Consider the following 13,055-nt stretch of genomic DNA (forward strand, 5'->3'; position numbering starts at 1 on the left):
ACACACCTTACCATGCTGACATTTTCTGCCAAGCCCTCTAGAGTCTGACTTCAGCAGGCATATGGCTGGAGCTTCTGGTTAGGACAGACCACCATGCTCTAACTAGATGCTTTGTGAAACAGAGGAAATTTCTGCCAAGTGAGTGCTCACCACTCCATACCCTCCTTGACTCGGTCAGTTACATCCCACCTCTGGCACCATTTCTAATTGTAAAATATTAGCAGTTATCAAAAGGATTTAGTGCTAGTCACTGTCCTTAGTGTTTTAAATGTGTTAGCACAGATTCCCCATCGGCTCCTGAGACATATGCTATAAAAGGTCTGTTCCTCAGGCCCCATTATGGCAGTCTCATACTGACTTCCAGACAGATCTCACCTTCAGTCTGTGTTGGGTGGAAACATGTGTTAGTATATAATCTGTATTTGACCCCATAGGAACAATTTACCATGCACTATGTGCAAAATTATCCTTTTGTCATCTGTGTGAACAAAAAACTGCAGGTAATAGTAAAGGAATGCTCACCATAGTATTTTCTAAAATTCCTTGATAGCATTAAATGCTGATGTAGAGAGATACAGATCACTTATTCACCTATGTATTGATTTTTCTCTCTTTGTCTCTTTGTTTTGAGTACTTACATATTCTAGGCATTTTTACAGTATGGAAGTGTAGAGATAAAACCAAGGCTGGTGAAGGCAATAGCATGGTGATGAGAAAAAGAGGTCAACTGTAAACATGCATTTTAGGGTATGTGTAGGGAGTGGATTTGCTAGGAAGATCCAGAAGTCAGTTGTTAGGTACACACAAGAAGGAAAAATAGTCTGGAAGGACACTGGATCCAGGTTCCTTTGAATGGTTAAGTACAGAGTTATGATTAGCTTTGGAAGGAAACTCTTAAAATGTATTTCATAAGAATCCTTTTAGCTCTGTATATAGCACAGTACCTAACAGTGGCTTGAATACATTTCTTATTTTTCTGCCAAGTCTAGATGAAGGACATTTCAGTTGTTCCAGCAGATTAATGAGGACAGTGTGGACTCAAGTCCTTTCCATCTATCCATTTTGCCATCTTTGGCAAATTGGCTTTTGGTCCCTTTACATGTTGCCTTTTAATAGAAAGATGATAGTTGCGACTGCAGGAGTTCCATCTGCATTTATAGGCAGAAAGAAAAGGAGGTGGACAGTGCCACCTTTTTGACTGTCCCAGTTATAAAGAGTTATTCTATAGGTGCCCCAGCACCTTCCTTCTGCTTGTATCTTACTGGCCAACTGAGTTACCATCCCTAGCTGCATGGGAGACTGGAACAGTAAATATGCTTTTTCAACAAAGGGAGAGACAGGCTGAGAATGGTGCTGGTGTTGGCCACCCCTCAGAGCTTTGCTTCAGAAAAAATCAGAAGAGCAGTGTTCAGTAAGTTTACAACTAAGAGAACCAAGAGATCTCAGGCTCTTTGCATATGCTTAATCTTTCTTCAAATTAAAATCAACTGGTTTATTTATTTGACCTCTTAAGAAAGTTACTCCTTATGTTAAATACATGTCAGATGTAGGTTATTATATGAAGGCTTTTATCAAAGTTATTTCTTTCCTGTAGTTACATGTGTTTATGTAACATTGCCTGTCATAAAAGGTAGAACTAAAATGAAAATGGATTTTTGCCTTTTCCTTACCTGGTAATTCTGTGCTTTTGGCAGTCCTTTATTATTTCATTCTTATCATGCTTTGTACATTATAGTTATTTAATACATTTTTTAAAAAATTGAATACAACTGCTTAGTCTTAAATTGAGTTTAGTTGTCCTAAGAAACTAAAAAATTCTTTTAACTTTTAAATTTGTCTGATGGAAGACATAAGTATTGCTGCTGTAGGTATAGGATATTGTTGTTTTTAGTCATATTGTTTTTATTGAGAGAAAAGTCACTGTCACCCAGGGGAAATTTTGGGGTCAAGATTCGACAACCTTAGCTTCTCATGTCTGCAGGTAATGGCTGAGGGCCACATGGAGCCGTTGATCGTCCCTGGTATTTGACTTTCTTCATCCAAGATTAGGAGGTTGGACTGGATCATCTCAAGAGGCTCAGAGTCCGTGACTGTGAATGAGCTTGCCCACAAGGATCAGAAGCGATAGGAGTGAATGGGAAGATTCACAGGGATGGAAATTTTACATACCTAGTGGAGGAACTTAGTTCTCTACCTTTTTCGTGTTTGGAACAGGGTAACATTTAGGAAAAATAACTCAAGTTCCTTTCAAAATAATGAACTTACTTAAAATATCATATAAAGCCCTTTTGTTGATTCTCAGTGTATGTTAAGAAAATGTAGTCATGGCCTTATTGCATTAAGACAGTTCTGGCGTTTTACTGTGAAACTAATAAGACCCTGTTTATGGTGGTGATTTCTTGGACATTCTGCTCAATTTCTAATTTTTTAAAAACATGTCTGGGGAATCATCCCTCTAAATTCTTCTCATGCAGCTCTTGTTTGTGACACACCGTGGCTCAGATGTCCCACCACGCAGCTGCTAAGAGGCAGGAAACCATGGGGATCTGTGTGGCTTAGAATCTCAGCCTCTCAGCAACCTTGGTTGGTGTTCTTCCCATCCTTTCTGAGGCTTGTCCACCTGCTTGTAGCAGTGGTCATAGCAACTTCCATGCACCCTCTGCATCTGTCTTACGTTTAACTCTCTGGGGGACAGGGCCAATTTGGCAGCAGCCGCCTCCAGAACTGGGGGCTAGAGGTGATAGGGCAGCACCCCAGGCATCCAGGGCTTCTGTGGCTCAGTATAGGCCCCATGTAGACCCTGCTACCTGTTGGGCATATAGGTCCCATCTGATAGTTCTGGGACAACTGGCCAGAGTTCAGGCCTCGACCCTATTCATTGATGTACTTAAAAGACAGTTTGTGAACTTGGCACCATGGGACTGTGTTTATCTTTTTGAATTAGTAACCTATTTCTGTTACATTAGCTTTGGAAACAATCTTAAATCTCTCTCTTCCTCTCTCCTTCCATGGGGTTACATCAGGCCATTATGATCTCTCACTCAGACTCTTACTCTCCTTCTGAACTGTCCTCTCTGCTCACTTTTAGTCTGCTGTAGTGCTGCTGACCACTCCCTATGAATGTATACCAACCTAGGAGGTGTATGACCATAGCCTGCAGGGGCTGCCGTTCTCCTGTAGCAGCTGCTAAGACCTCTACAGTTCCTGAGGTGACTCTCATGTGTCAGGGGTCCTGAGGGCACCCCCAAGCCTGTGCATCATAGCCCTTTTTGCCCCTTGCAGCGTACCAAATAATAGTCCCTGCTGTAGGGGTTGTTGTGAGGCTTAAGTAAGGTAATGTGAACCAAGTGCTTAGACTATAACAGTATTCAACATGGATTAAAAAGAAGAGAAGCAAGAAAATCTCAAGACCTTTCCAACTACAGATTAAAACCTTCAATTTATTTATTTACCTATAAGAAATTTGTTCCATGTGTTAAGTATTTGACTGCTGTAGGTTGTGATTATTACAAAGATCTTTATCAAAATCACTTTGTTTTCCATGGTTACATATGTTTATGTAACCTCGCCTATCATAAAAGTAGTTGGCTATGGTAATGCAGTTGTTCTCCATCTCCTAAAATATAGACTTCCTAGGGTTATGAATTTTTGAATTCAGGTGAATAAAAATTATTATACCATAGGGATGACCTTGAAGAAGTAATTGCTTTCAAATGCAGTCATTTCTAAACTTTCTTATTAATAACCCATTCTCCATAGCATTCTTCTAATAACAGATTCTTACATGTGGGTTTATTGAGAACTTCTGGCACATGGAATAAAGGTTTGCATTACTCAGTAATTAACTGAAGATGATTTATGGACCTCTTGTACAATGATTACATTGTGGCCACACCACCTCCCACTCCCATTGCACCTGTGCCCGCTCTTCTCTTTATTTGAAATTCTGTTCCTCCTTACTGTGCCTGCCAAGGTCAAGTGCCAGCCTTGTCTCCTCTTGCGGGGGTTTTGGCTCACTCTTCCTGCCTCCTCTGGGTGCACATTCCCCAGTGCCACCCCCTACGCCCACCTGCCCGCACACTGTAGAGACCCAGTCTCTTCTCCAGTACTTCCAGATCTGGCAATTACTACACAGTCATGTCCAGCCTCTAGAGTGTGAGCTCCCTGGGGAAGGTGTCCTTCCTATGATCTGATATCCCTCTGGGATAGAATTGAGCAACATACAGTCTCTGCACTTAAAGGAGTAGACCCAGAGCTTCAGAAAAAGTGTAACTGGGGGAAGGAAAGGCAGATGCTGCTTCCTGCTCTATACCTGTTTTCCAGCTAACTGCTGCTGTCCTCATCCTCGACAAGCAGTTGCCAGTGGGTCCCGTGGGGGAAGAGGTGGTTTGTGTAATTCAGAGATGCATAGTCCAGAATCACTGTGCCACTTGAATTTTAGCCATAACGTTTATTTTGAAATTTCAAATGGCATAAAAAGAAAGGCAGGAGATTTTTGTCAAAAAGGGAAACAGATTTTTTAAGCTCTAGAAACTCCATTCTCCATAGAGAAAGGCTGGCATTTTTGTTTATTTCTTTTGAGGCTAAAATTAGAATAGTAGGTTCAAATGAATGTGGGAAGAGCTGGTTGTGGAAAATTTTCACTAGCATGTGATATTTTGTTGACCAATGGTGTTATAGAATCACTGTCATTTTATAGTTTTCTTAATTTAACATTGACATTCACATGTTGAAAACGTGCATTAAATCTTTTTATTTTTAATATAGATAAGACCAAATCCAGTGGCAAGGTTGAGGCAGGCTAGATGAGTGATAGGTGTCCTTAATAGAAATAATGCTTCTGTTTTCTGCAGACCAACTGAAGTCTGGCCCTGCCTCTACTGCTCATAAGCTGCACCTGGCAAGCTTCTGAATCTCACTGTAATGCTGGGGTGGGAGCTGCCTTTCCAAGTGGAGGTGCGGGTGGGCCAAGGCTATGGACACAGGCCTGGCACACAGCACCTGGCCAGTATCCAACCGTATTGCCCAGGACCTGTAGAAGGTTTCTGCAGTCCTTCCAGAAAGATCTCTCATGAGACAGAAAAGTCAGCTACCATTTCTGCCCTTTGATTGTTAAGCTTAGAGTTTTCTTATTCCAAAGAAGGATTATAAGAGCTACCATATTAAGCAGATTATTTCAAAATAACTTTTCCATGTAAATTTTTTATAACTCTCTACTCAGAATGCATCTTAAGAGAAATCTTTAAATTGAGTATCTGTAATTTGTATCTCAGTTTTGTACAAAGACCAGTGTGCTCCAACTCAAATACCCTCAGTAAAGCTCGCTGCAGCCACTCTGAGCTGTCTGCACTGCCTGTGCGGCTGCCCAGCCAGTGAGTTCCAGCCAGCCTGCTTCTCCAGGGACCTGTTTGCCACATTGAGTTACCACCCATTAGTGGGTCGTGAATTTAGTGAGACCAGCATTATTTTATAAAAGGGAAATAGTAAATATCAACCTATATTTCATGGAGTAAAAGTTGATATTATTTTGGTGAAACTTCTCTTAGGGGCTTGTGAGTGTATATATGAATTTGTGTGCAGTGAACTACAATATGAGGGCATTTCTGACTGGGCAGTAGTCAAGAGTTTGAACCCTCTTCTTTTGGCATTATATTGTTTTACAAGACTTTGACCTTTGTAAAACAGTGAACATAAGCTTTAGACAGCTGTCCCAGTCTCTGCTGCATTAGAGCTACACAAAAAATGTTTGATTAAGAGGGAGAAGGAGGAACAAACTAAAGGAGTGTTAGCCATGGAAAGTTTTCGTACAGAACCTTGTGCAGCATTTTGTCTTCCATTCCTGGGAAAAGGCATAGAATGGAAGAGAGATAAAAACCTGAAACTCCAGTGTGTGATTCCTTGTTTTCATTATGCTTTGGTTCTTTGCCATATTTTGCTTTTCTGCTCCTTGTTATTTATGTAATGACGAGTTCAGAGAGAGGATATATTCATTATAAGGCCCGGAAGATCTGTGTAAGGTAAGATCTGCATCCTAGGAGATGGAGAAGCACGGGAGACGAGTGGCTAGCCGTACCAGAAGTGGACAGGAAATGGGGAACAGACAAGAGACTCACAGGGTCTGATGCACAAGCGTGACTGTCAGCTAATAGGACAGACTCCTTTGATACAAAGAGGCCTATTTCAGAAGCATTGTGCTTTTTTAATTGTAGCTACAGCATTGTATTTATATTGAAATTTCAAGTGGCGTTTTAAGAAGGGCAGGAGATTTTTGCATTTCTCAAAGTGAAACAGAGTGTTATTGACACCTGTTTCATTACTTTGTAGTCATACCTTATATTTCAGGGGAATTTTTGCTCGGCATTACTTAAGACTGCTTGAATACTTCACGGTTATTTGGCCCAAATAAAAAGAAAATTGAAAAAAGTGCCTGTTTTATCAAGGTGCCATACAAATTAACTGAAGGTGTGAAAGTGTACATTATTCTCATTAATAATATATACTCAAAACTTTTAATTCTTAGTAACATTTTCAAAGCTAGCAATAAGTGTAAATATGTGAAATGTGTATGCCTTTCATAAGTTTGATTCAAGTTTTGTGCATTTTTTAGGACACTAGACACTAGGCAAATTGGCAAAAGAATAGTTAGCACAAAGACTATTGTGTTAACTCCTCACCTAACAGAAAGAGGGAGGAAGATCTTTCTGCTAAAAATAGGGAGTGCTCCTACTGCTTCAGAGAGATCATGCAGGACTGTGGGGCGCACAGATCTGGGCTGGAATGTCTGTTCCTCTGACCCACACCTTGGGTAAGCATTCAGCTTCAGGGCTGTGGTTTCCTTATGTGTCAAAAAGATGGCAATAGCTACCTCAAATCGCTGTTAGGAGGATTAAATGGTAGGTGTTTACCACCATACCTGGAAGTTTGCTCGTACAGGATACATCCCTGTGTGGTCCCCTCAAGCTCCTGGGTTGCCACGGAAATTCAGTGAGATAATGCGTGTGTAGCATCTAGCAGGGCGCCAGGCTCATGCTGCACCCACTTCTTCAAGGATGAATTTTTCAGGATTATGTTCTGTTTACCTTTTAAGGACATTTTCTCATTTTCATTTGTAAAGGGTTTAAAAGAATGTTTACCTAATGAGAAAGTGTTATATCCAAACAATAGTACAATAGGTGAGTCCCTTTTGTCCATTTCCAAACCCTGAAGGGCATTCCAGTTTCTTTTGTTGTGCATTGTGTGTACATGAATTCTTGCCCTGCACCCGTCTGAAATTTTAGATGGAAGCCACTTCTCTCCTCCCATTTTGATGTAGAGACCTATTGCATCAGCAGCTCCAGGTAGCCCAGTAACACAGCCACTGCACAGTGAGATCACTGTTTTCCCACGGAGGCTGTCAGGCTGGTCTGAAATGTGACGGGGAAGGCCCACTGCACTTTTGTTCCCCTAAGCCAAAGAGAGGTGACTACCCTTTAATTCTTTCAAGAGAAAGTTTTAGTCTTCATAATTACTTTCCTCCTTCGCAATCACTTACCCTTGCTTCTTCCCCCTGGAAAGCTTCCTGCCCCCTCACCCCCTCTTCTGCCCAGCCCACGCCCTCCCTGTGGCAGTTGCCCTCATCTTTTCAGAGGTCATTAAGAGTCTCCTCTTTTGAACTTTTTCTGAATCACTCCGACACGGTTGGTTATTCTGTCTGTGGGGCTGCCCTGTTCCCTGCATACTCAGTTCTGTCACGGTGGCTGTTACCACTGCATTCACCTCCTTTATCTACACACTGGTGTCTATGCTAAAACATAAATAAGCTTAGAGAGGACAGGAACCCCATCGTGGTGTCCAGCCTGGCCTTGTGCCTGCTGGGCTGAGCATGTTAGCTGGCCCGTATTAACAGCTTGTAGATGTTGGATGAATGAGCCATTTGTTCATGCCTGTGTAAGGTCACAAGAGGGAAAAACATTCACTCTTCTTCCCAATGTGCTCTCTTCCATAATGCACATATGATCATTGGGTTTCTGGAGTTTCTGCCTTTGGAGTATAACCAACAGTCCACCAGCAGATGGAAAGGATTCTCAGTGGCAGGAGAGTAATAAATCAGGACCACTAGCTTTAATTTAGGTGGATCATCTCAGTCTGCTGCACCACTGTTTTGTGTGTAAAACAAGAATAGTTGCAGAACTGTGACTGTGCTCAGGACAGAAAGAGGGTGACCAGCTGTCATGGAAGGAAGGCTAAATACTGAAGAAATCATGTGGTCTGCAGCACACAATTTGGTAGTTAAGTAGAACAATCATTATTGCATATATATATATATATATATATATATATATATATATGAGTCTTAATTGTTAAAGAAAAAAAGCTGTTAGAGTCTGTATTCCAGTTAAGAAATCTAGTGTGTGTTTGATACAGTCTTGCAAAAAGTTAATAAAGAGATGTTATTACTCTGTTAAACTACTGTGATGTACAATTGAAACCAACACAAGATTGTATATTAACAATACTTTAAAAAAAAAAAGGATGTGTTTTTAGTTTGCTAGGACCGCCTTAACAAAGTACTACAGACTGCATGGCTTAAATAACAGAAATTTGTTTTCTCACAGTCCTGGAGGCTGAACTTTGAGGTCAAGGTGTCAGCAGGGCTGGTTCCTTCTGAGGCCTCTTTCCTGGGCTTGTAAACCATATTCTCCCCAGCTCTTTGTATTTTCTTCCCTCTGTCCATGTCTGTGTCCAAATTTTCTCTTCTGATCAGGGCGCTATGCTGGATTAGGGCCCACCCCAAAAACCTCATTTCATCTTAATTACCTCTTTAAAGACCCATCTCCAAATAGTTACATCTGGGGTCCTAGTGGTTAGGGCTTTAGCTTACAAGTATTTTGGGGAACACACAATTCTGTCCATGAAAGTATGGATTTTAACTACTTAATATATTTACACAGAACGATTACTGACTAAGGATACACTGAGTATAGTGTGGAGGGCATATATATCATACCACATTTGTGTCAGACACACAGAAAGCCACTGCTCCTGCAACAGCAGAGTCTGGTAGCCTGGGTGTGATGTGACTGCTCCTCTAAGCCATCTGAAGGCCCTACCCTCCTGTGAAATACCGTCCTAAACTTAACAGGTAAAAATATATAATTTACAAAAAAAAGGAAGGATGTGACAGGGAAAGGGAAGAGACATACCCATTATCAGCTCCTCTCCAGTTAGAAACAGTGCCTCTGAGCACAGCATGTTTGAGTGCACATGAAATTGTGTTAAAATTAGTGCTCACTTCATATAGTTAAAACATGAACAGTACATTAACTCAATATATATTCCAGTCTTGCCCATCCATGAAGCACTCTGATAAGCTGGAAACAGCAAAATTAGGAGAGAAGTTTAGAGTTCAAAAGTTCTATTTGAAGGTTTTCTACAGTATCTTTGAAGTTCGAGTAAGTACCCAGAAAACCACATCAGATGTTTCATAGCAATGGACAAGGGCAAATTCTTTTGAATAATTGACTTTTGTAGTAGTAAACCGAAGGCTTTAGGAGAAGAACCAACACTTCACTTTGAAAAAAGGATTTCTAATTAAATATATGACTCATACACACAAGTAGAACTATTGTTCATATCATAGCTAAGTTTTGAGAAACAGATTTCTCACAAAGATTAGAAATTTTCATCTACAATTATTTAAATAATACTTACTTTACAATTTTCTTTTTTTGTTTTCTTCTTTCCTTTTACAATCCAGCTTATGGTTTTTGGAATCTTTCTGTGCCTGGATGCATTTCTGTATGTGTTCACCCTGCTTCCTTTAAGAGTTTTCCTGGCACTGTTCAGGCTCTTCACTCTGCCTTGCTATGGTTTAAGGTAAGTTGAAGATCATGAACTATTTTGAATGTTTGAATTATTTTTACTACTTATAGTTATTGAATTAAATAATCACTTGGCTAGATTTTGCAAAATAGGGATAATTCATACAGTTGCATTCATATTTCAGCCCTTAGTGCATAAACTAGTGCTGTTTATCTTTAATGAATATTATATGTTTATATAATATTTGCAATTTTTGTATGCACATTTTTTTCCAAGTGGTTGTGAACCAGAACTTTGCTTTGGCCTGTAAACTAATATTAATGCAGAAGGCTGTATTGAAGAGTAGAAAGGGTCTAGGACGGAGAGTCTAAGGGCCTCACTCTCGGCCGTTACCTCACCCTGTTCCTTTGTTTTCTCAAGGTCCCTTGGCCTCCTGGGCGTCATCTGTAAAGTGAGGACTGGATTCTAGGCTGGGTTGGGAGGGTGGGGAGGTGGTAAGAGAAACTCCTAAGGAGTTTACTTGCTGCAGGGGTTCCTCTTCCATCTCGTTTGAGATCACTGTGTAAAGGGGTCTGTGGAGTCTTTGTTCCTGGTTGCAGGAGAGACTGATTCATGAGAGAGGAAAACTGAAAACCATGTCCTAGGGGGAAGGCTCAGACAGCCCAACCCAGCACTGATTAGCTGGTGAGTGGTGAGCAACTGCCTAACACTAAGCCTGTTTCTCCATAAGCAGAAAGGGGATATTGAGAGCCCAGCATCCTTTACCACAAAGACTGAGGGATGTAAAAAGAAAACACCTGCAAAGTGCCTAGTTCCTGGTAGACGGGAATAAATGCTAGTTCCCTTCCTTCCTTCCCTAACAAAATGAGGAATAGTTAGATGAAAGTGTTAAGTTCACATGGATATGACTGCTTTATTGGTCTGGAGGTTAGAAGTTTGGATTTTACAGTATTGTTTGTTGGTATAGATACGTCAGCAGGCCTCCATTCTTTGCAGTCATTCTGTAATGTGATTCTGTAGCTCTTTGCACTCTTGCATAGCTGCCCAAGTAATTCCTAATAGGCATCACTCTTTTCATTGTGAAAAGTTTTAAAATGCTGAAGTAAACAATAATGTCTGAAATTTCATTTAACTGTAAAGTAGGTGACTAGTCTGTGGTATATAAAATATATCATTTTAACTAAAATTATTATCAACTGAACCATGGAAACTGAGCTATAAAATTAATGGTCAATATACAGAATTATATGTTGATTGTTTTTAAAGACTAAAATCATGGAAGGTTCTCTTTTAAAGTAGTAAATGAGCATATACTTAATATTTAGTAAGCATTAAATAACACATGTAGTCCCTTTAAAGATGAGCCTTAATTGGTTTTAATAAGGAATAAATCCTTCCAATATAAGTTGGAAAAATTTATTGTTCATGATGATCATGATGATCCTACTGTGAAAGAGTAAAAACTCTTCTTTGCAAGATTACATGGAGTAAAACAGTGGTAAGAATTAAGATTATCATTGTTACATGTGATATGTTACATTCTGTAACCTTAGAGAGAATTAATGTTACGTATTTTGTTAATTACATGGTAATCAAATCATTTTAGGAATTTAGCCATCATGGACAATGTGAGGCAAATTCATGTTCTAGCTGCCTTTAAGTGAATGCTTTCAAATACATTGTTTCTGTATGGCTCTTGGCATGATGATAAAAGGAATACAGCCGAAAAACTCTCTTCCTTCTGGAGTGGTTCCTTCCTTGGGTATGTTAGCAAACAGTGGCTGTTCATGAGTAAGTGACAGCGGTGATTTGTCAGTGTTCCCGAGGGCCTTTTTTTACGCTTTTATTTGGAGACCTATCTTATTGTACAGGCATTTGGAACTGTGTCATTTCTATAGGTCCTTTATCACTTGGGGAAGCAGGGCAACAAAATAGCAGTAGAGAAGTTTTATAGTTTTGTTCTGAGAACTAAAAGAAGTGTTGCAAAGAGCTGGCAGGTCTTCAATTCTCTACACCCATTTTTACTTTATTGTATGTGATCTCTGGTCCCTGGAGCCAACCTTTTCTAGATATTTTAAGATTTTTTAACATTTAAAGATGATTGCTTTTGTAATTTCTTTAAAATATTTTTCAATCTAAATTAACTTAAGTAACGTTTTAAAACAAAATTAAAGTGTATTCTCTTTTCAAGGTTTTATAGCTGAAATGACAGCACAGGGCAGCCTGTTACATACCACATTTAAGACTCCTTAAGTTTTCTTGTGCCAATAGTCCTGGCTATTTCTGCATTTTGGATCAACTGTCAACTACATTTTATGCTATCACTAAGTGTATATGACATGTATATAAAACATGAAATGCAGTTCAAATTGTATAACAGAACTACAGCAATTTTCAGTACTCTGTGAGAGTGTAAACTAAATTATGCAAAATATGAACATTACTGCCTTTCTTAGTGCCTTAGGAAGGCTATATCAAAACTGAGTAATTTCTGCTTACAGTAATATGAGTTGCAATTTGTATTTTCTTTTAGCAATTTAGAAAACAATGTCTTTTTGAGCATATTTTTCAAAGCACCAAACTTGAAATATAATATGTAAAGTTATATTAGCAAAGCTACTGTCAACATTATGTTTAAGACCTTTCACATATTTTAGGAATATAAAAATAAATTTCAATTTTACAAAGTTATTATTTAGAAATAGCCAAATTCTGCCTTCTTAAAGCTTTTTGCCCAACCTTCCCTACTTCCATTAAAGTGATTTGATTTGTCCTGTTTATAGCTGTATCATGTTCTATCTTTTTCAGCAAGTAAAAAGTACTCTTCCCTTCAGTCTGACTTGATTTTCAAAGGGATAAGAAGAAATTAAAGAGACCAGCAAAGAAGTTGGTTGTATTTTTTCTAACAGTTCCCTCTTACTCACACTTGTGTATTTCATTCTTATTTGTGTAAAAAAAGTTGCTATCTTCCTAGTTTCTTAGTTTTTCCAATTATTTCCTAAAAGGTGGGGAAAGGATATTTGTCAAAGTAATCAAGATGCTAACACGAAAACAGTAACTACTTGCAGTCTTTACTACTGTATGTTTCAATACCACATCACTAGTGGAATGATATTATTGAGATCAGCATTCTTCCCTACACTATCACAGAGTTACATCTGGTACAGCATTTGTGAGAGGCTTTTGATAGCTGACGGCTTTCTGGGTTTTCTGCTTTAGAATTTATTCTTAGAATCTACTTCTAAATCTTCTGC

At 39.3% G+C, this 13,055-nt stretch overlaps 1 protein-coding gene across 3 annotated transcripts in view; it reads left to right on the forward strand.

Annotated features, from left to right (window-relative positions):
• The window catches only part of TAPT1 (transmembrane anterior posterior transformation 1), a 61,858-nt gene that overhangs the window by 15,979 nt on the left and 32,824 nt on the right, over window positions 1-13,055 (forward strand). For all 3 annotated transcript variants that reach the window (XM_036990563.2, XM_073237806.1, XM_036990559.2), the window contains exon 3: window positions 9,737-9,855. In XM_036990563.2, the coding sequence (XP_036846458.2) occupies window positions 9,737-9,855 (119 nt within the window). The remainder of the gene's footprint in view (window positions 1-9,736; window positions 9,856-13,055) is intronic.

The sequence above is a fragment of the Manis javanica genome, chromosome 5 (genome assembly GCF_040802235.1).
Source record: "Manis javanica isolate MJ-LG chromosome 5, MJ_LKY, whole genome shotgun sequence".
NCBI classification, from domain to species: Eukaryota; Metazoa; Chordata; class Mammalia; order Pholidota; family Manidae; genus Manis; species Manis javanica.